Raw genomic sequence first — 24144 nt, 5'->3', positions numbered from 1 at the left:
GACAAGAAACAAGCCAGCCAAAAACCCACCAATTTCTTTTTGAATCTTGGTAATTGGGTACTTTTACACGCAGCTCACGCTATTCGGATAGAGTCACAAGCTTAGATAGGCCAGTGTCTCAAAGCGACCACACATCTCTAAGGCTTTTATTTCTTTAAATCTAACTCCTTTCGAGAGGAATTCATATCATACGTGCCCTTTACTTAAAATCAGTATGGAAAGTGCATATCCTGGGGGAAAGAACATCCCCACCACTGGAAGTGTGGAGAGGGTGCCCCCGCTGTGCCCAAACTCCAGCACCACCAACCATCCTTCCACCCACCCCTAGTGCCTATTATCTCACTCAGCTCTTTCACGGTTTCACGGTGAGAAATTGGGAATGGGAGTAAGAGTTAGAAAGTGGAGTGAAGACCATCTCTTTCCAGTTCACATTAAAAAAAAAATGTACAGTCGTTTTATTAAAAGATGATGCAGCCGTTAATCACCACCTGGTGTAGGTGTACATTTGTAGCATCAAAGGGGGAGAAAACTATTTTTACTTATGTATCTTTTCCCTCTACATTCGTCACAGAGCCAACTCAGGTAGGACTGGTAGGAGCACTCATCTTTGTCACATCTGCGAGTTAGCACACGTGGCACCACCCTCTCTCCTCTCCCACAGACCCCTTCCCTTTGGCATTTTGATAACTTGGACAGTGCAGTGGAGTCAAAGACTTGGAGGCAGCTGATTATTTTCAGTCATAAAAAAAAAAGAAAAAGAAAAAAGTTTTATTACGAAACTAGTTTGTATAAAACAGGGTTATACATGGTTTTTTTTTTTTTTTTTGTAAGTTTGTAATAAAACAGTAAGGAAAAAAAGGCAGTGGTAAAAATTTCCCAAAAGGCAACCTATCAAAAGCACTGGCTGCCACTTTGCGTTTGGACAGTAGCTGCATAAACTTTGTTCTGGAACAGTATTTAATAACATCATTAATACATTAACAAAGTTTCTATAAAGTAAGACACATTGGTGCTTAAGTACGTCTGGTGGCCTTTTGATCTCACCTTTGAGGAGAGTTCTTTACAAAACCACATAGGAGAAATGGCAGTTGTAAGATGAACTACACATCTAAAATATGCAGAGGTAATAGCATTACATGTTAAAGTATCAAGATATACACATTTTAAACCATTTGTACAAAACTCTATAAATTCTTTCTCTCTTATGTACAAAAATATCTTAATATATCCCCAAACTGGTTAGGATAGATACAAATAGATTTTTTTATAATAAAAAAATTCACAAAAGATTGGAAGCATTCTATGATGAGAACAGTAGAAAAGATGGTGTGAGGGAGTGGGGCTTGGGGAGGGGGCGGGTCTGGGTTTCAGAGGAATGAGTATAGCATGATTTCACTGCAGACAAATGTCCACAGCTTGTTGGGATGGAGGATACTGAGAGGAAAGACACCAACCCATTGCTAGAGGCTTAAGAACTGCGCTTTCAAGGAGAGCGGGGAGGTGAAGGCACCCGAGCAAGCGCTTTCAGCTCTGCCTGTTAGTGGTGGGTGGGAGTTTCTATAGGGCGTGTGCTGCTCCCTTCCGCCAGGATCCTGATGCGTTTGCACACGAGCTGCATTTTGAGCATTGACTCAGGTCCTAGTCACTCTTCATATCTCCGTGAATGATTGGAGTGCAAAGATACGGTTCTGAGCTCATCCCTGTTTTGTGAGAGTCTTGCTTCGCAGGCCTGCTTTGCTTAGTTGGCGGTGGGGTTGGTTGCCTAGGGTTTTCTTCTTCTTCTTCGCTCCCCCCCCTTTTTTCCTCCCCTTCAGCATCACTGACGAGAAAGCACTAAAGATGCAGGTTGTGCCGTCACCCTGTAACATAAAGAGAAGAACAGGAGAGGTTAACGTGAACTTGAGGCAAGTGGTTGGGGAAAATGGAAGTTTAGCGGAGGATTTGTCCAGTAGGGCACCACTTTTGACAGGTCTTAGTGCTGGGTTCTCCAGCATCTGTCCACCTCACCCCTATCCTCCAGTCCTTGGAGACGGGGGCAAAACCACTATCAGACGCCAATGTTGAAACTAACAAGCCAGGATTTCAAATCAACTAACTTCAACAAATCCTTGAAATCAACATCCCTCCCCAGCCCTCATCTCGGTGGAGACAGTCCCCTATAGACATTAAGACGGAGGAAAAAAGGATGAAGACAAGTAACCCCCGCCCCCTTCCCTCCAAAATGCAACCTACCGGCTTCGTAAGTTCATTCGCACCAGGGCCTGACCAGGCCGAGCCCCTTAGAACCAGTTGGTGAAGTCGAGCAGCTCTTGCTCCTCGGGGCTGAGCGGGTCGTAAGAACCCTCGTCTGACGAGTAGGATGAGACCGGCGAGCCGGCCATGGAGTTCATGTCGTTGGAGTAGTTGGGGGAGATGGTGGGAGACAGGACGCCGGCCTGGAAGGCAGCGCTCACAGCGTCGTGCTCGTCCAGCAGCTGCTGCAGTGCGCGGATGTACTCGACCGCCGAGCGCAGTGTCTCCACCTTGCTCATCTTCTTGTTGGCCGCGCCATTGGGGACGTGCTCCCGAAGGGTAGCAAAGCCCAGGTTGACCAGCTTGACGCGGTTGCGCTCGCGCTCGTTGCGGCGTGCCACCGCGGCCGGCTGCTGCTGCGGCAGGCTGTAGCCGAAGCCGCTGAAGTTGAGTCGGCGTTTGCAGCGCATCAGTTCGGGCGAGGACGAGCGCTGTCGCTTGACTTGCTTGGGCGCTGACTTGTGACCGCCCCCTGAGGGCTGGCCGTCCGCCGCCGGACTCAGCTGCGGCGCCTGCTGCTGCTGCTGCTGCTGCTGCTGCTGCTGCTGCTGCGCGCTCTGCGCCGCCGCCGCTGCCGCCGCCGCCGCTGCGGCCGCGGCGGTGGCAAAGAAGCAGGCTGCGGGCGGCAGGAAGGGCTGCTGGGGCTGCGTCTGGGGCTGCTGGCCCGCGCCGCCGCTCTCCATCTTGGCAGAGCTCTCCATGCGCAGCGGCTGCCAAGTAGTCGCGGGATTGGAGCGAGAGGGTACGCGAGGCACGGGGCGCGTAAGGGAGACACAAGGACTTGGGTGCACGAACAGAGAGGAAAAGAAGAGGAGAGATGAAGAGGGAGACCGGAGGGAAGTTAGCAAAAAAAAAAAAAAAAAAAAAAAAATACAAAATCCCCGGGAGACTTCTTAGGGTGGGAGCAAAGAAGGTGCAAATGCTTTTCCTCCTCCTTCCACTCTTCCTCCTCCGCCCTCCCCTCCTCCCTTCGCGGGTTGGCTTCGGGAGCCTCGCGTGGCGCTCGCGTGTGAGGCTGCCGCTAGCGCCTTCTTGTTTAAAAAAAAAAAAAAAAAGGCAGAAGAAGCAGCAAAAGTCAGTGGTGAGCGCGCTCTACTGAATCTCCAATTCCTCTCCCCTAAGGCTGCGCTCTCTTGCGCGGGGTCTCGGTCTCTCCAGCCGTGGCTCAGGCCGTTTTTCTTATTTTGTTAACCTCCTTTCTTTCTTACTTCCTTCTTTCACTCGCCCTCCCTGGCCGGCTCCCTGTCGGTGCGCCTTCCACGTTCCCTGGCCAGAAGTGAGAGAGTGCTGGGCGGACGGAGAGCGTCTGCCTTTTCAATGGGACACCCAGCCCCACGCGCAGCCCTGGCCCCGCCTCGCCCCCCACTCCCCGCTGCTGCTGCGAGCGGCTGCAGCCCCCATTCCCCCCTCCTTTTACCTCCTCCTCCCACCCATTCCCTAAACTCCCCCTCCACTCCTCCCCTCCCCCCGCCCATTCCCTGCACCCGCTCCTTGCAAAGTCTCCATTCAACCGGGTTTGTTGTTGCAGTGCGTGCGCCTGGCGCGTGCCGGACTCCCGGCTGAATAAACAGGCGGCGCGCTCGGGGCGGGCTGCAGTCGGGGGGGTGGCTCTGGAAAAGCGGGGGGGCGGTGTCGCAGGAGGGGCGAATAGCTCTGGGAGTTAGGGTGTGTGAGTGGACAGGTTTGGGGTGAAGTGCCCCTGAATTCTCCTGGGAACTTGGAGCAAAGCACAGGAAAGGGTTGGGGGCAGAAAAAGTGGCACAGGGCGTGTGGAGGTTAGGGGAGGAGTGGGGCTCCATATTTCCTGGTTTCTTCTCCTACCCACTGTCATTCTCGGGGGTCTTCACCGTCCTTGGGAGCTGAAGCAAATTTGCGTTTGAAGTTCGGAAAGAAGGGGGACAACTCCGTCGGAATTCCTGGACTGTTACACTAAAAGTACTTCTAAGACTTGGGTTCTAGTCCCAATGCGTCCTCTCACTGGCTCTGTGGCCCCCAGTAAATGGCATCCTCTCTGAGCCTCAGTTCCCTTGTCTGGAACAGCAGAGGTTGGATTAGATGGTCTCTAATGCCCCATCTAGGTCTACAAACTAACATGTGCTCCTCACGATTGAGCAAGTGTGAGAAGGGAGGTGATCGCATTGAGGGGTGACTGTGACCAGCGCCTTTAGGTAGGTGTGTACATCAGGGATGCCCCAGAATGACCTCCGGCTGCCTGTAGCATTCTCGACCCCCCAAAGAATAATTTTCACACTGGCTAGGGGTGGAGGACGCATGAAGAAGGGAGTGCGCTGGGATATGCCGGGTTGGGTCTGAGAATAAAGATGTGGGGCACTGAGGGGGGTGAGTGATGAGTTCGAGGGGCTGGGCCAGAGGAGCTTTTCTGGTTGTTGGGCGCCGCCGCAGGCACCTCGGCGGCCTTGGCGCAGCCTCTATCCGGCTCCAGGCGTGTGCCCGGCGGGCCGGTGGCAGGCGACTGGGAGCCGAGCCCGGCGGGGCCGCGTGCTGGCGCCGTGAGGGAGAGGGAGGCGCTTGCAGCCGTCGCTCGGCCGTTTGGACAGCGCCCGCCCAGGCGCCCTTCCTGGGCCCTCGGCCCTGGCGCTCTCTGGCTGGAGCCTGGTCCAGCTTCGGGGCACCTTGGGACGCGGCGCTGCGAGGAAAGCGGATCGAATAACGGGTCCCATCTCCGTACCGCTCGGGCGGAGGCAGGGGAGGGAGGCATGGGCGCGCGTGTCATGTCGCGTCTGCTCTGCTCAGGCAGAAGGAAGCAGAGGGTAATCATCTAGTTGGTTTGTCCAGGAGAAATAGGCAGTTTTGGTTAGAGACCTGGGTGCAGGGATGGTCGTGGTGAATTATCCGGATAATGGCTTCTCATTGAACTTCCTTTTGTGGATAAGGATCCGTCGGGGTGATCCAAGGAGCCTCCCTTGGTATGTGTGGCTGGCTGAGTCTTGTCCGAACAATAATCGTGGCGGCGGGTAGGAAGAACCGGTGGTTCCCGAGGAGAATCACCTCTTTTTTCTGTCTGTTTCCTCTTTAAAAACTGATGGGATTGGGAAGTATAGCACTAAATCTGTCCCAACAGAAGTCGGTTCTGTAAACCCACACAGCTCCACCACCACCCGCCCCTCCCCCCCCCAAACACAGTAATTTATGGCTTGCTGACCCCACAGGACTTTGCTGAACAGTGTTGAATTCACACCTCTGGCCTCTCCTTCCATTCCATGCCCCACCCCAAGAAAGGTGCTGAGAGGTCTCTAAAATCAGAGTTATCTCTTCTTCTGGATGTGTAGGAGGCGATGAGGCCTAAAGCAGAACCACACCACCTGCTTTCCAAACCCAGGAAGCTTCAACCACCTGGCGAAATAGGTTATTTAAGCACTTGCTGTTACTCGCTTGCCCCAGCTGTGAGCTCTGGGTGCAGGCCGCTAGGAGGCGTCTAGAAAAAACCTCTGGCGCCCCATACCCTTCTCTCCAGCAAGGGGGGTTGGTAAGAGCGCATCATCAACATCTATGCATCTAAGTGAATTTTGTTTCACATTCGTATAAACCATGTGCCTGAATTGCTTCCAGCTGGGACTCTAATCATTCCACACCTAAAGGTCCATAGTCCTGGTTTTGTCATAATTTTGCATTATAACCTTGAACAAGTATCTCTTCCTCTACTGCCCTCAATTTTCCGATCTGTGCAGGAGGGGCAGACACTAGCTAATTTCTAAATGTATCTGAGAGCGCGGAAAATTTGCAGATCGTCAGCACACGTTCTTAATTTCTTTTAAGGTTGCAGGCTTCACGCATGCACAGAGCCCCTGATTATCAGAGACTTCAAGGCCAGAGCCTACACACACACACACACACACACACACACACACACACACACACACACACACACACGTGCGCGCGCGCGCGCCATGAAACGTGCGCCCAAGTAGAAGCGTCAACCAATGAAGCCGCGCATTGTAGCGGTCCTACTGCGTTGGCCTCTGCCCAGGAGAAAAGACAGCGGGTGCTGGGATCCTTCCGGCCAAAGCCACCGGAACATTTGTCCCTATTCTCTCCGCTCAAACCTCGAGCCAAAATTCCGCTCTCACTCTCTCCACTCGCACATCCTAAGCCTGCTTCCTTACATGCTTTGCAAAGCTCTCCAAGAACCCAGGCATTCTCTTCCTCCAGCTGGGGTAAATAAATACAAAGAATGTTCCCCACCACAACCCCAGCACTCTGACTCCACCTTCTCCTCTCATGCTATGGTAGAGCGGTCTAGAATCTCTTTTTAGGGATTCCCGCCTCTGCCTTAGGGGATTGTGCACTACCAAGGGGAGTTTTCCACAGAAACTGGCTTTCCTGTTGTTTTCACCGGTTTGGAGCAAAGGACAGAGGCTCAAGAGCCAATTAGAATCCCGCCTCAGACTCTGTGCCCTAGAGTATGACACCCCTCTCCCTCTCCCTCTCCCACACCGGAGAGAATTGCCACATACTGTTTTAGGCCCAAGGAACTCCAGATCTTGCACTGGAGGATAAAGCAGGTGGACTTGATTTGGTATCATAGCGGTGTGACCTTGAGCAGATAGCCTGCACTCTGAGTCTCGGTTTCCTCATCTGTTACCATGCCATAGTTATCGTACCTACCTCTAAGAGTTGTGAGATTTCACGGAGCTGTTGTGGAGCACTCCAGATCAGGTCTAAATAGAAAGGGATGCATAAGAATAACCTTCCTAAAACAATGAAAATGTCCTGCTGCTGCTCACACAGCCCAGTCAGGAAGGGGTTTGTTGGAGAAGGATGCCCAGCTCTTGGCTTCCTGGAAGCACCCTTGGATAACTGCTACAGCCATTGGAGATCCAATGCCACCCTGACCCTCTGTCCCAGCGCCTGAGAGTGGATAATTTCTGTCATTCTTGAGGAATGGTGGTGACACTTGCAAATCAAGGTGATGGCGCTAGGAACCAAGTTTTTAACATAAACAGTAGAAATTTAGACATGCTTTATGGACAGCACATGCAAGGGGCATCAACAGAGCCACTGGTTCTGACCTCTCTTGCCACCCAGTGGGCCTGCCTCTGAGCAAGACCCCAGGCTTTATTTGACCATGACACTCAAATTTCCATTTATCTAAATGTGGAGGGAGAAGATAACTCACAAAAGGAATGTTGGATGCCTTCATTCAACATTCCCTGCACAGAGTAGGGAAGCTTCACCTGGCAAGGCTGTCAGGAGAATGAAATCTGATGCTGTCTGTGAATTCACTTTGCAACTCCTTCCACACATATCAGGGATTGCCTTTCTTGCGATGGGGAGGCAGGACACTGACACCCTTCTGTGTGTATTACGCAAAACATGGACACTCCAGAAAAATGAGAAGGTTTCTCTTTCTTCTGCAATACAACAGGGGCCTTAATTTCTGTACTTTCAGGCCCCTTTTCTATGTTCCAGAATCCTAGAGCTGGGCCATACCTTAGATTAAACCTTATCTACATTCAGCACCAGGAACTACATGGGGAGACAGCTTTCCTAGTGATGCATAGGGATCACTGCCCACATGACCTGAGGCTCTGGTGCCCTGAGCCTCCTGCCACCTTAAATTCCACTCACAGTTGAAGGCCAGGCCAGTGCCACCTCTGCTCACACACTATCCTTATGCTCCAGAATTGTGCGCCTTCCCTCTATGGAAAGGAGATTGTATATATATATATATATGCCTCGTCACTTAAAAGCTCCCTTTGTGCTATTTCTTTGGGAGTGGGGTCGGGGAGGAGAGTTAATATTAAAAGTGAAACTAGGTTTTCCATTGACCAAATCCTTAAATTAAATTGTATTTATAGTGGATCCTGAATAAGAAGCAAAGAGAATGCAAAGAAGAAGACAGACCTTAGATTTTTTTGATTGGACAGAAGGGTTTTAATGCAGCCCTCAATTTTGGTGAGCTGTAAGCCCGAGAAGTCATGGTGCTTTGAGAAAATGAGTGTGCTGGGCATTCCTACTGGTTTCCAGTAGCTCTAACACAGGGCCTCTGTCCTGGGGCGTATGCTGCTCTAAGCCTGTACTTGGCACTGTCCTACCCAGGGAAATGGAAAGTACATTTACTGCACAATCTACTGTCTCCAGCACACCTTTCCCAAGGTAACATCAGAAATGGTTGCTGCCCAGCCTGGTTAAGTCTGCCCAGCCTGGGATGGCCTGTTCAGGGGGCAGAATAGCACAAACCACGGATTTGGCTCGGCTTCTTGGTCACGGCAGCCAGGCCTGCACCTGCATTAAGGAATCCAGGCGTCTAACAAATCTATTTGCTTTTTCAATACGCCTGAAAAAGAAAAAAAAAAAAAGCTGGAAAACAAAACAAAAAAAGCACAAACTATTATTTTACTGTGGCTTTTCGGTTAGGGAGGGGAAGTTGGGGTGGAGGGAGGGGGTAATTTGCAGCCACCCTCACAAGTCCTTTTGAAGTTCTCCAAATAAGGAGAAGTAACGCTAAGTCTTTATTTTTTCTAAAGCCCCATTTACATTATGATTAAATACCTTCCTCGGATAAGCATAAAGAAAGTCGTTAATCTATATAGCTCTCCAAAGAATCAATACATTCTAAACTTTTGTAGGATTTGTTACACTCTATTTTGTTACAGTAGGCCAGCTCCTCTCTGTCTAGGCACATGGCTCTCCTTACCTCCCCCCTCCCCACCTCCTCCAAGAATGAAAATAAAGTAAAGGTCTTTCACGGTAAACAAAACCAGCTGATTCTTCACAGAGAACCCATGAATAGCTGGAGAAGAAAAAAAAAACTTACAATAAATGGTGCATTTTTTTCTCTGCTGGGTATAGTATTCAAGGATCAGGGCAGTATTCAAACAGAGGTCCATTTTTTGCTCAGCAAGAGAGTTTAGAAAAGAAGCGTGGGGTCCATTCAGCGCTTTCCCCCCTTCACAATCGCAGGGTTCTATGAAACCTATCTTCCATGCCTTGTCGGAGTGTTTCTGGGGACCAATTAGTGCTTTGTTGCCCGGCTTCTTTGCTGAATCTTTGAGCAGCAAGAAAAAGCGCCCTCGAGTCTCCCCTTATTTTGACCATTTCAGTCATTACTCAGTGTAATAATTAATATGACAACTGGACGCTCGAGTTTGTATAGAAACACCTCAACTACAGGAGCGAGCGTGCAGTGGGTGGTAACGAGCCGCACATCAGCCGGAGAAGCCACACACACAAAAAAAGGACTGAATGGCCAGAGAGAAAGAGAAGGAATAAAGATAAAATAGTTGGCACAACGCAGAGGAACATAAAACAGACTCGAATGGAGAGAGGGAGGGGAAAGGGGGGAAAGAGAAGAGGAGGGGGGAACACCCTACAGAGGTTAACTTACTTTGAAACTATTTTCTGAATAGAACCTTGGACGTGAGTGGATGCGGTCCCCGCCTCCGCGGCCCCCGCACTATGGACTCTCCTTGGAACGCGACGTCGGGGTGGAGGGGTGAGGGAGGGAAGGCATCCTTTAGGTTCTCCCCAGGGGCTTTCTGGGTGGTGCACTCAACATACCCGTAAACCAGCCAAAGTTTCCCAGCTCCTTGTTAGGCTTCCATTTTTGCATTTAAAAAATCCTGTTCTCTCCAACTTCGGAGCTGGCCATAAAGAAAATCGAGCGCAAGTGTAGACCAGAGAGAAGAATGCTGCGCCACATCCCTGGGTGGTGAATTTTGGGGAGAGGGCATTTCTGATACACCCTAACAATTCTGCAACTTTGTCTAGAGGCTCGGTGCCCTGCGGGGTTCCTGGCGGACAGGGTTTTCCCTGGCAGCGCGCAGCCAGAGTGGGCGCTGCGCCCCAGCCCCCCGCGCGGTGCCCGCCTCTGCCAGTCCTCGCCAGTGCGCCCCGGGGTCGCGACCTGCTCCGTGACGGCATAATAAATAATTAGAGAGTTTAAGCGCGTTAGCCACAGCTCATGGTAATGAGCCAGATAAGGGCTCACGCTAACCCGAAGTGACAGTTTGCATATAGGAGGGAAGAAAAAAAGACCTGCTATTTTTCCCCAACTTGATTGCTCCTTCTCAAATTCGTGCTCCCAATCAATCCCCTTCCCCCATTCGTCTGTATTCCTTCTCTTCTTATCTCCTCCCTCACCTCCCGCCACACACAGAACACCCACACCTTTTGACCATTCCTCCGTCTATCCCCTAGCCTCCCGCATTGTGACGTCACAAAGTCCCCAGGTGCCTAAAGCTGACCTGACGGGGAAAGTTCAGTGCCAGTGCGTCCTGGCCAGTCTCAGTTCCCAAGCGGAGATGGTTCATTAGCCTTTCTTTACACAGTGTGGAACGCACCAAGGCTCCAGCCTCAGGAAAGGACTGTGAAAGGTCAGGAGTCTCTGAGAGCTTCGGGGCCCTTGCGCGCCCTCGGGTGCTCTCTGCGCTTAACTCAGCCAGATGAGCCACTGGCTGGGGCGATGAAAGCAGGCGTAGGAGCCCGAGAGCTCCTGAACGATCCTGCCGCCTCCTGAAAGCAGGGGCAGTTTGCCGAAGTGACTGAGGTCAGTCGTGTGTCCCCATTGTGTGGCCACGTGTCCTGTGTCCATCATCACCTCCCCAAAGTCCGAGCTCAGCCCGACTCCTTGCGGCGCGGTCCGGGAATGCTTTGGCCTATAAATCAGGCCGGCAGCTGAGAACCGTCTGCACCTCGGTACAGACCTGGACTTCGGCCCCGCGGACCAAAGGGAAAGTTTGCTCACGAAGGTTAGGAAGGAGGCGGCCTGCCGCAGCGTGGTGTCGACCTGGGAAGCTGTGCGCCCCCAGGTCGTCCAATTAACTCTTTCCTCCCTCCCTCCCTCCCACCTCTCATCCCCAGGCGGCGGTATTCACACCACCAGCAGGGTCTTTTTTTTTTTTTTTTTTTTTGAGAGTAAGGAGGAGGAGGGGGAGGAAGAAGGGGATTTCTAATACATGGATATTCACTGATATGGACTCTTCAAGAAGCAGCGACCAAACCCAAATTAAATGAGTTAATATTTGTAAAATGCTAAGAACAGTGCCTGGCACACGGTGAACATTGTATATGCGTTATTAAATAAGGAAAGCATACTGAATACGTAAAAGGAGGTGTGTGCTAATTATCTGAGATGTTAGAAAATACAGTTTAGACGTAAAATGATCAAAGTTGATATGCTCATTGATTCATCAAAAACTATTGAACATAATCAGGGATGAATGAGACAATCATGGCCTTTGATAAGCTTGCAGTTTAGTTGGCAGAAAAGAATGTCCAACAAAACACACAGTCGGGAAATGTGGAGAGCCTTCTTCCCTCACGTCCATTAGTCTGGATTCTCATCCTCCCCCATCTGCCAGATTACTCCCCCAAAACACACAATCTAGGTTTTTAAAAAAGGTAGATTTGTTAAGCGAACACATCCCTCTTCTCCAACCAGAGGGTCACCCCCACCCCCAACTTCTACGTGACAATTCATGAGCAGAAACGAATGAACTGAACACACACCTTTAAACACGTTTAACACGTGTGAGAGGTGGGTGCAGTGAAAAGTCAATTCACTTGAAGTCAAGACAGACTCCAGGTTCTGGAACCTTCTAACTCTGTGTCCTCAGGGAAATTGCTCACCGTCTCCCAGGCTGCCCTACAAAATGAGGAGGCTGAGTCAGACGCCTCTGCTCCAGCTCTGGCTCAACAGAAGACAATATAGGCACAACCATATGACCTTCCGGTAGCAACATGCTTTCCACTCTGAGCAGACAAACATCATCTGCTGTTCTTTTCTGCAAGAACCTTTAGTGGGTAAACTTGACGGTGTAGACCAGTCCTTGCTGGTGTCAGGATCATGGCTCCTGATGGCCAGAAGGCGGCATCATGGCGTCAGCATGACTTTAGCCCCGGGGACCAGGGTAAAATGTGGGCTACTGGCTCGTCGGAACTCCAGTGCAAAGAGAAGAAACTCACTAGTCTCGATAACGGCGTTACTTGGGGAACAGGATTCTCATTACTTGCCTGAGCAGTTTTTAATTTGAAATTTGGAGGCCGGGGAAGTTCACAGTCCTCCTTTGTGGGTTGTGTGAGTAGCTCGCCACCTGCCGGTCATTCCTCGAACTGCAGAGGGTATTGTGTGAAAATCTTGCAATTTGATTCATTGAATAGTATTACCACGAGTTGATTCTACCAATTCTACTCGACACAATTCAGTTCAACCGTAGAGCACAGTGTTGCCTGTATCACGTCCTCTCAACTTAGAAATATATGATGAGGTGCCTGTTAATATTCAGATTCGGAAGCTTCATCCCAGAACCACCAATTCAGAATCTAGCCCAATGGCCATTTAAACAAGCTGTAGAGTAGCCTGTTTGCACACTGAAGGTGCAGAACTAGTATTCTAGAGGTATTTGAGGTGATAAGACACAGTCCCTATTACTCATACCTGTGAAGAACAAATCTCTTCTAGTACAGAATTTACTAGTCCCATAAATATACTTTCTTTGGTTAAAGGGATCCTCTGGAGATTTCTGAAGATTGAAAACGATTGGTAAGTTATTACAAAGATGGTCTTTGACACTGACCCTGAAGAATGGTTAGAAATTTGCAGTTGAAAGAAAAGGGCCATGGCAACAATTTACCTGGCACGGAGCCTTTCTCTTCCCAGACTTTGAGACTCCAGCAGCCTAAACTCAGTCCCCTTCGGCCATCCTTTTCAAGGCTACATCTTGAGCTTTGTACTCAGAACAGCTCAACCTAGAAAATCTTAACATTCCATCCTCTACTGTGATTCTCATTCTCATTTCTGCTGTATCTCTCGCCAACCTTTTCCCCCAAGCTTCATTTCTTCCCAACTTGGACTCTCCCCCGTGGAACATGTGATTGATTATAAAATAAACATATAACTTATAAAATACTCACCTTCTCGTCTCATTCCTTGATCTTATAACCACCTTCACTTAGTCAAATTTCTTAGAACAGTAGTCTGTACCTACAGTTCCATTTGTTTATCTCCCACCCACCCCTCTGAGGTTCATCACTACTGGAGTTTCTCACTGTGATGGTTAATTTTATGAGCCAACTTGACTGGGCACATAATGCTTTGTTAAACAGTATTCTGAGGTATCCGGGAGGGTACTCCGGGTGAGTTAACATTTGAATTGTAGACCACGAAGAGCCCATCGACTGCTCCAATGTGGGTGGGTCTCACTCAGTCCATTGGAGGCCAGAATGGAACAAAAAGGTGAGTAAGGGAGAATTCACACACTCGCTCTCTTTTTGCCTGGTTGTCTTCAAGACGGGACATTGGTCTCTGCCGTCAGACTTTAACTCAGACTGGAACTAAACCATCTGTTCTCCTGGGTCTCCAGTTTGCCTACTGAAGATTTTGGGACTTCTCTGCTGTTATAAGCATTTGAACCAATTATTTATAATAAACCTCAAGATAGATCGATAGATAAAATATATCTTCTATTGTTTCTGTTTCTCTGAAGAACAAAGGCTAGATCGATAGATAAAATATATCTTCTATTGTTTCTGTTTCTCTGAAGAACAAAGGCTAGATCGATAGATAAAATATATCTTCTATTGTTTCTGTTTCTCTGAAGAACAAAGGCTAACACACTCACCAGTGACTTCATTCTGCCATAGGCAGTAGCTACTTCAGATCCTACCTTTTTGGATTTCCCCAATGCATTCAGTATTGTTCATTCTTTATCTATTCTTTGATGTTCTTTATTCTCTATTGGCTACCATGATTCTTATCTCTTTGATACTTTTTTTTTTTAAATCAGTACTAGCTTTTAGTTTCTCGTCTCCTGCATAAAAGTCACCCAATAACGTATGTCTTTAGGTTTTAGTTCCACTTTTTTTGCTGATGATACTCAAATTCTTATTTCTAATCTGGACCTCGCTTTGGGATCTCAAACTATGTGACCAGCATCCCTACTGGAGTGTCCCTCTAGTGTATCAAGTGCAATATATCTGAAACTGGAAACATCATTCTGCCTCCCTCAAAATTTCACCTCTTTTTGTGTTCTGTAATTCAGGGCTTGGTATCATCCACCCACATTCTCAAAACAAAATCCCGTGAGTTATCTTACACTCTCGCTGCTCTCTCATACCTTCTCCACAATTACCAAATGTCTATGTATCTACAACACACACATATACACAATTTATATATATGTATGTATGTATGTATGTATGTGTATGTGTGTATGTGTGTATGTATGTGTGTGTATGTATTTAAATCATTCCCTTCTCTCTATCTCTCATATCATTGCCCTATTTCAATATTCTCCCAACTGAGCATCCTGCTTTCAGTTTCATCTCCCTCAAATATCTTCTCACTGCCACCAGAATGATCTAACTAGATGACATGATCAAATGTATAATAGACATCAGCGTGTAAAAAGAAATGGTGCTTTACACCACAGCCCAGGCAAAGTGATCTTTTCAAAGTACAGCATACTCTATTGCTCCTCTATTCAAAACCTTTCAATAGCCTCCCATTTTCTTAGGATAAGAATCCACTGCTCTGCCCTTGAAACTCCATAATAGTAGGGATTCTACTTTACTTCCTTTTGCTGACCCAGTACTCAGCATGGTGTCTGGAACAAGGCACATGCTCAATAAACACTTGTTGATTAAATTAATACATTTGGTATAACTAATTTCGATGGTATTGATGTACGTATGCATCTGTGATACAGAAAGTGGCATGCATAAAGCTTTTAATGATGAATTCGAAAAACTCAGAACTACTAACCATGTCTCCCTCATTTACCACTTGGCATAGACTCTATAGGATCAGCAGTGATCTTTTTTCTGTGATGTCATCCTAGCCTCGAGGTCTTCTCTCCCAAAGAACACGCTGAGCCTGGTATGTAGCAGGTACTTAATCAGGATGAAGTCCAGTTGATATTGATGGTGTCATACAGTGAGGGTTGTTAACTTGTCAGAATTCTGCCTGTATATTTTCACAAATATGAGAAGGGGCACAGTAGTAGGAGCCATGTATTAGTGAATGCTAAAGGTTTGAGTTGGTTGGGCAGGGTGGGCTGGGCTATGGGAAGCCTTGAATAACAGATGAACAGTTTGAGTGTGATGGCCCTAGAGATTTTTGAACAGAGGAGGGATACCATTGTATCCCTGGATGATAAATCTGGAGCTATGGAAGAGGGATTGGATTGGCTCTGACTAGCTCAGTTCCCTTCCTAATACTGTTTTTCATGAGCTGGTGCAGCAGGCACGCTGCCATTCACTCATTCTCCCAACAGACATTAGGAGGGCAGGGACTCCTAATGTTGTTCCATTTACCAGTGTCTGTTTGTGTCCAGAACAGGTCCTGGCACACAATAGGAGCTCAATAAACATCACTGCATTAACATTTCTTGGATACTTACTACATACCAATCATGTGGTAGGTTTCAGGATGCAAAAATTGAAAAAAAAAAAAAGACTCAGTCCTTGTGTGTTGGGAATTCACATGATATTCCTTTTTGCAAGAGGGCAAGCAAAAAGAATTCTGAATGCAGAACCAGAATACCAACAGTGTGATGAGGGAGACCAAAGGTAGGGGCAGCTGTCCCTCCTCAGTGAAGCTAAGGAAGGCAATTCATGGAAGCAACAGAAGAGAAGCTCTCGAACTGTTTGAAGCCATCAAAGTATTTGACACAATTTATGAACCTTAGATCAATTAGTGAAGATTTAATGCTATGCCTACGTAAGGCTCAGGCTCTTCTTTCTGCCTAAGAGCTTCTCACCTCTCCTTTCTGCTTGGATATCAACTTCCTTCTCTAACCATCAACATTAGACCCTAGAGTCAGGTGGGTCTCCTCCTGTGCTCTCCCACAGCCCTTGGCCTCTGCCTAGCCCAACACACTTACTCACCAGCTGTTATTGATTGTTTCATTGTCTATCTTCTCGTAGACTTTTAGTTGGATTCCAGCAGGGTGCTTTTCTTGTCTTGCACGTAGTTCCTGTGTGGGGGAAGATCCAGATTCTGGGAGCCTTTGAGGTTTATAAAACTTTAGGGCTCAATTTAAGAAACACATATGTAAAATTATACATATAATACTAGGGAGAAAAATATATCTTTAGAACAGAGACACAAATTACACATTATATTAAGTTAGCAAAATGGCGCAAATTCTAGATGAATTAACAATATTTTTATAAATTAATTGCCTAGTCAACTTCTACGATACCTTTTTCTATATATACTTTCGGTGCGTATTCTTTGATCATTTCCCCGTAATTTTTACTCTCATTAGAATGAAAAAAATTTATTCCTTCTGTTACATATTGTTGAAATTTCCTCTTTATTACTGACGATGTTAACGTAAAAATAAAAGGCCAAAGTGAGAGGCAACAAGCATTTATTTGAGATAAAAAAGAATAGCTCTTCAGGAAACACTGATTCATACAGAAGCCCAAACAGTATTCCAATTAGGAGAAAAAGGCAAGGGGTATTTATGAGAAAGGGAAGGGGAACATTACATAAATAGAAAGAAGGCATTTTTACTGGTTTCAGATAACATAACAAAGCGACTCTAATCCTAAACAATGTTTTTAATTTTCAGTCCAGCAGTCATCAGTCCAAAAGTCACATTCACTTTCTTGTTATCTTTGAAAACAGGTCTTTGGGACACAATGTCACTTTAGGCCCAGTCCAGAGGTTATTTTGCCTTGTTTTAACATTCCAAAGGTTTGAGGAGTAAGGTGTGCATGACAGTTCTTCCAGAATGGCAGGTCTAACTCCATTTTAAAGCAGCTTAATTAATTAATTAATTAATTAATTTATTTATTTATTTAAAAAAAATAGTTTAGATGCTTAAAGCATATCGCTTCGCAATATACTAACTATATGTACAACTGCTATAGATTTGTGCCATATAAGCACAGGAATTCTGATAAAGCTATTTCACAAAAATTCCTATTAAAAAAGGGAAAAATGGTATGTGTTCATAATTGTTCATACTTTACTATCAAGAATACTCCTGACATAGAAGGAAATTCTGTTTTTCATTTCTTGGCACCCACACATATGATATTCCCCCTCAGCTTTATTGAGGTATAATTGGCAAATAAAAACTGTATCTATTTAAAATGTACAACTTGATGTTTTGATATCACCATAATCAAGTTAATTAATTTATCCATCACCTCACATAATTATGATTTTTTCTTTTTTTCCCCTCTTCGTGTGTGTATCCATGTGTGTTAAGAACACTTTTAAGATCCACTCTCGGCAAATTTCGCATATATAACACAGTACTATTAACTATAGTCATTTTAGAAAAGAAATCGTTTTTTCCAGGGATTGAAGAAAACCTGACATTTAGAACACACTCTCAAGACTTCTGGCCCTGACCCAAAGACTCAGTAACTCAAAACGGGAGTATGTTCCAGAAACCCTTCTTACATCTAGATGACCAGCAATAACTATCCATTAAAGTGACTACAAATAACACAAATGCATCCACTAAATGTAAACTAAATGTATATTCATCTTAACGTCTTCATAGTTCAATGTTAAAGTTATTTGGGCCACTGGACATGAAAAGTGTGATGGAGAGAATATTGGAATGGAAAGAAATGAGAGTCTCACCTGATTGTGGTTTAACTATCTTACTTTGGAAAATTTTACAAAAATAGATGTCCGTATATTGCCAGGTGAACCCACTGCTAGGGACCCTCTGTAAGCCTTTGGGGTCTATGTTGGTGTAGGGCTCTAAAGCTTTAGCTGCCTTAGTTCCATGACAAATCCACCATAAGTAGGCAGTAAACATGTAGAATGAATGAATGAATGGCTGAAATAAAGTAAAAAGCATGAAATATCAACTCAGATGGGCTGTATGATTTTGGACAAATCACAAATATTCAGCATTTATTTCCTTGTTTTAAAGATGGAAAGAATAATCTGAAGTATCTTACAGATAATGTATATGAAAATACGTTATAAATCAAAAGAGTACACAAGAAGAAAAATTGGTTTTAGAAATACAACACACAAGAGGAAGGGCCTAGGTTATCCTGTTTTAACTTATCCCACCGAGTTCCAGTTCCACAGGGATTTTCTCAACAGTGAGCCTAGAGAGTCCACTTCTGATGGATGCCTTTGGTTCTTTGATAGTAGGGTTGGAGCCATCTCTGAGAATGGCCCTGTGTCCATCTACTCAGCAGCCTATGTGTCATCTTTGACCTGTTTCTCATCCTCACCTACCATATCTAAACCTACTGCTTTTTTCAACCTTATAAATCTTTCTCAAATCCATCCCATTTTCTTCATCACCACCACCAATACCACGTAGTCCAAGGCACCATGGCCATTTCTCACCTGGACGACTGTAATCACCTCTTAACTGCTCTTGCTTCCCTTCCACTCCCTTCTCCACACTGCAGCCAGAGTCATCTTCTGATAATACAAATCTCATAGGAATACCCTCTAATTATATACTTCAATGGCTTCCCAACTCTTTCCGGATAAAGATTAAAAATAAAAACCCTTAGCATGGTCTACAAGGCTCTGCATGGTCTGGTTCTCCTTGGCTCTCCAGCTCCATCTGCAACCACATTCCCCATTGTTTGTTCCACATGATTTTTGTGTAGGCAGCTCCTTTGGCCTGGAAGATTCCAGATGGTTCCAGGCTCTTTCCTTTCCCTTTCATGTAGGTATTTTCTATTTCCTTTCCTTAGGTCAAGAAAACTTCTTGGAGAAAGGTTCTTAGAGCATGATATATATCTTCTTCATGGCATTTGTTGAAGTTATAAATTTGAATTTATTTCTGTGATTTGATTAATGTTCATCTTCTAAAAGGAACATAAACCCATGAAGGCAGTTGTATCCTTGAACTTAGAATAGTGCCTGTCTTGCAGTAAAACCTTAATATTTTAGGTTGGATAGATGAATCTCACTCACTTCTAGTCCCACAAGTGTCCCCTCCTTAACCTTAGAGATCATCTAGCTTCCCCAACAGTGAGACAGATACAGAGGAATTAGAGATATAATCCATGCTTAAGATCATGTGTATGTCTTACCAAGAAACTGAGTACTCCATGGTCTGGTCATCTACGTGTCTCAGTAGATGTGCTTCCACAAATGACTATAGAGTGATTGATGACTGCAGCCACCAAAGACCTAGCTTTCAAATGTTCAAACCTACCAAGTCTCTGCAGCGGGTGGGGTCTCTGAGTGGGCAGGGGTGTTTATACCACCCTCTCCTTCTAACAAGGGCTCAGCTCTCATTCAAGAACCCAAGGGAAAGGGTGATGAGTGTTTTTCCAACCCTAACATCACTATCCCAGATCTTTTACTTCCTATCCCACAAGACCACAATATTTCAGATTCCTCAGCCATGCAATAAGGAAACCAGAAAATTATCTCATTATGTTGTATAAAGGATTAAATAAAATGACCTCTTAAATATGCCTGGTACTCAATCAACATTTTAGTGCTAAATAATATTTGTCTCTTTCTCTTCCCAGAGAGGATGACATGGAAAGAATAAAGCTGGAGAATAACTCATTTATGTCTAATAAATATCCAGTATGACATTGGGCAAATTCTCTAGGCAAGCAACTTTTTTTTTCTTTGCTACTATTCCTCTTTACAAACATTTAAATGGAAAAGTAAAAGATGACAAAAAATAAACTCTCTTCTAATCTCACTATCTAGAGAAAACACCTCTTTCTCATTCTTTGATGTTGTTTTATGCCTTTTGACATATCTACATAATGGAGAATACAAGATTTTACATCTTAATTTTATCAATAACTAGTTTAATTGTGTGCATTTAAGATGTGATAAATTTTTTTATGATTTAAAAATAATTGCTATGTCTGCATCTATTATGCGAATGAACTGTAATTAATTTAATTGTTCTCTTATTGTGGAAGATTTTCCTTTTCTCTAAACCTTTTTGATAATCTTGCCCTGAACACTTTTGTGCATATTTTTTCTACGTTTCTGATTAAAGTGATATGAATTGAGTACTTACTATGTATCAGGCACCAGGCTTAGTCCTGAAATTTAGGAAAACTAATATTTAGTCTCTGGTCTGAGAGGTCTTTACCCAGGAGGAAGAGACAAAAGAATGAAAACAAGACAAAAAGAGAGTTGATGAATTTAGGTATAGAGGGAGTTTCAAGATGTTATGTGAGCCAAGGAGGGGTGACCACCCCTGACTGGAGGCAGCGAATCAGAGGCGTGTTTTTGGAAAAGGTGGTATTTGGGTTGACCAGCTGAGTGCCAGCCCTAACTCCTAAGTCTTGCCGTTGTGGCAGCCTCCCCAGGCTTTGACCTTGGAATTTATCTTGATCTGCTTGGATTTAATTTGATGCTACTGCTCTGTTGACCAGTAGATGAGCTTACTCTGTCCCTACGTGTCTTTAATCTCTGAGCGACATTGTCGTCCCGCTCTGTGAAGCACATGGCTTCGATCCAGTCCACATGTGGTGGCTTTGCTGCCATAGTGATGGTCTGTAGGATAATGGTAAATATTTATCAATGCACTGACTTTGCCCCTTATTTGTAGTGTTTGCTGATTTCCATGCTATAAATAGTTCTACTGTGGCAGATTTCAAGCTACCTATGTAAACATGGAGTTGAGAAGAGATGTACAGTAGCATATTGTTGTGTAATATTTCTACCACACAGCTATATAATGGTCACAGATAACCTTAAGAGTATGGATAAAGAAATTTAGTAAAATAATTATGAAATAATGAATTTTGAATATTTATTACCTTCATTAAACATGATTAATTTAATTGTAATTTTACATAATTCAGTTTTTAATCATGGATGTGTTTAGCAACAGGCTCATAGAACTCCTGAAAAGTCAGCTCTAGATCTTCCCTGTATACCCATCTTAAATCAGCTTCTCTGAAACTGTTAACTGTTCTTATGACATCCCTTTTAAAAACTTTATTTCTTGGTCGTTATCAGAACTAAGTGTATTTTGACTTTTTGGGGGGGTGTCTATTTGCTTACCAGCCCTGTCTCCTAATAGAATGTGAGATCAATGAGAGCATGGACTGTTCTGCTCGCCAGCTTCTAGAACTGTGCTTGACCCGTGGTATGTACTCAACAAATCTTTGTTGAATCAATGAGTATATAAATGGCAATACTCAGTGACCTCATTCTGATGTTGACAAGAAGGGATAATAATGTAATAGCTCCAGAGCCGTGAGATCATATATACACATTTCATTTAATAAGCCTTTGGTCAAATGTACTTGATTTACCAACTGATTTTATTATGGCCCAAAGAAATGTCTAAGTTCTGCCAAGAATTCCTGGAATAGCCTGCTATAAATGACATTTCGATGCAAACCATGACTTCATGCATTAATTGCATTTAGTTCGTGTGGGCTCTTATTGATCTTCAGATTTCTGGGTTGTCTGTGTGGGAAAAGTTAGACTAAAAAGAATGACACAAAAATGAGGTTCTGAAGATGCTTGCAACCAGATAACTTTGCAGGATGGAAATTTCCCATGTTTTTGCAATGATATATTGCATTGTTCCTTAAATTCTGATAAGAAAATCACAGTTCTTGGACAGATAAATCCATTTTAAATATTCCCATGTTTCTTGTATTATTAGAACTAGATTTGGCTGTGAGTGACAGAAGTTTCAAAATAACAGGGATTTAAGAAACATAGAAGTTAATTTTTCTCCTAAATCTAAGTCTAAGTCAGCAGCGCAAATCTACTGGAATGATGTTTTATGGCGTCAAGAACCAGGCTCCTTTCATCTTGATTCTTTTTGCCATGAAAAACATGGCTCCCATTCCTAAATTTACCTCACAACCCAAATGGCTGTTCAAGCTCCATTGGGCGTTTCTGTATTTTGACCCACAAGAAAGAAAAAGTAGAAGAAAGACATGCTTCCTTTAAGGACGCTTCTTAAATGTTGCACAGATGACCTTTTTCTTGCATTTCTTTGGTCAAATGTTAGACCTGTAGCTACACCTAGCTGCAAAGAAGGCTGAGAAATGTAGTTTTTATTCTGGGAAGCCCTGGGGCTGGCTAGCTAACATTCAGAGCTTCCATTTCCATAAGAGAGAAGGAAAGAAAACAGGGTGACTAGCCATATGTGCCCACCACTCCTTGGTCACTGAGAGTGCCTCAGTGGTTTATTAGCTGACTTTTTGGATGCTCCATCTAGATGTCAGCACAATTTTCTTAGGACCCAGCACCATCCTTGTTAGTAACAGCAACACATTGTATTCCATCCAAATTAAATTAGAATTTAGTTTAAAAGTCATCTACAAAATACATGTTACAAGCAATCTCATCTTAAGTGAGTTTTTTATTTTAGTGCATGGATACATTTCACTTTTTTTTTGCCAGAGTAATTTTTTTTTTTAAGAAGATATTAGTGTTTTTTTTCTGAGGTAGCAGACAATTATGTATGCTTTCCTCCCCCCAACCCAGATCTGGGGCATTTTTATGTGATTTTATGTGAGATGGGAAATGAGAATTCCACTTTTAGCTGGTGTAAGGAGAAAAAAGAAGTGTTATTATTTTGTTGTCCTAAAAAATCGTTATTTAAAAAAGGAACAAAAGAGTATTTAAGAGCCAGCAACTTGGAATCAGGTGAAACATAGTGTGACTTTGGACTAATTTAAACTTTCTGGGCCTCAGTTTCCTTATCTATAAAGTGGAGATGCAGACTTCATAGGATTGTTGAGCAGAAAAAAATGAAAACTTTCATGTGGAGAACTTGGCACAGTGTCCGACATGTAGTGTGCGTGGAAATAAGCAGCTGTTTGTGCTTGTTCTTAGTTATCGCGTGCCTTTTATATTGCAGATGCTATTGCAGGGTCCTATTCATCGTTCTTCGTATACCAGCAGCATCGAGGGAAGAAATGATGTTTATAAGGCAGTCCTGGAGCAGAGGAAGACTCTTTATTTTATGTCCACCATACTAGAAACATAATGGAGTCAGATAAAGGATTCAGGTTCTCCTGAGTGTCAAGTCAAGGTCTTGTCCTTCTAATGCAACAACACTGAGCTTCTAATTTACCATAATAAATATTAATCAGACATCCGAGGACTCTTGGATAGAAATTATATGCAATTATGTCTGTATCCTTTGGAGCCAAGTAGAAAGCCTGGCGTATTAAAGAGGCTCAAGGAATCTTAAACAACAACCCTTAAAAACCCCATTTTAAAGACAAAGAAACTGAGGCATGGACTTGACCAAAGCTACATGGCTAATTGGTGGTGGAATTCATTTGTTCTGAATGAAATCTGAGATTTTTGTTGTTTATGGCAGATGCTTGGTCATCTCATCAAAGAATTGTGGGAGGGGAGGAGGTGGATTTCTAGCAACCTCTATTATTGGCTTGTTTTTTCTCAGTTCATTACTCTCTCCTAGGTAAATATTAGGCAGTCACTCCAAGCCTGGATGTCCCTGATTTTTTACCTCTTTGCTGAACTTCTGACCTTGTGGTGTTTTTTAGTACTTTGTTTTCTCCCCAATGGCAACAAATGGCTTATCTCAGTTTCATAATCTGAAAAAATAGGGTGAATGACATCTGCCTGCCTACTTAGAGTCTACTCTGCAACATCCGCCAGCTCACTCCTAGCCCATTCATTATTTTAATTTCTTCAGAAGGCTGAGCTCTGCCTAAACTTATTTATTTTCCGTCTTCCTCTCAGAATGGCAGCATGGTGGGTGAAGCAGGGTCCTCTGTTTCCTTCACTGCTGTATCCCCAGTGCCTAGAATATTGTCTGGCACGCGGTAGAGGTCCTCAATAATTATTGTGGTCACCTGCTTTTAAACAATATCTTCCATTTACTGAGGGTTGAACTATGTAGTAAAAAACTACACTAAATGTTTAATGTGCTACCTCATTCTTCTTCTTATTCATGTTCTTCAAAC

General features: G+C 44.6%; 1 protein-coding gene across 1 annotated transcript; it reads right to left on the bottom strand.

Moving 5' to 3' along the window:
* Positions 1–753: 753 nt before the first annotated feature.
* ASCL1 (achaete-scute family bHLH transcription factor 1) lies at positions 754–3581 on the bottom strand. Its single transcript, XM_011386856.1, has 2 exons — positions 2233–3581; positions 754–1859 (listed from the first exon to the last, which is right to left on the bottom strand). Exon 1 carries the CDS (start codon positions 2991–2993, stop codon positions 2280–2282), a length of 714 nt encoding a protein of 237 aa, XP_011385158.1. The 5' UTR covers positions 2994–3581; the 3' UTR covers positions 754–1859; positions 2233–2279.
* Between the last annotated feature and the right edge of the window lie 20563 nt (positions 3582–24144).

This window comes from Pteropus vampyrus, unplaced genomic scaffold (assembly GCF_000151845.1).
Source record: "Pteropus vampyrus isolate Shadow unplaced genomic scaffold, Pvam_2.0 Scaffold16, whole genome shotgun sequence".
In the NCBI taxonomy this organism is placed as follows: Eukaryota; Metazoa; Chordata; class Mammalia; order Chiroptera; family Pteropodidae; genus Pteropus; species Pteropus vampyrus.
Note: the sequence above shows the minus strand (reverse complement) of the source record. Positions and strands in the feature narration are given on the sequence as shown.

What these genes read in the sequence shown, in the direction of transcription:
- ASCL1 (XM_011386856.1), bottom strand. Translation starts at nt 2,993, where the DNA reads ATGGAGAGCTCTGCCAAGATGGAGAGCGGCGGCGCGGGCCAGCAGCCC.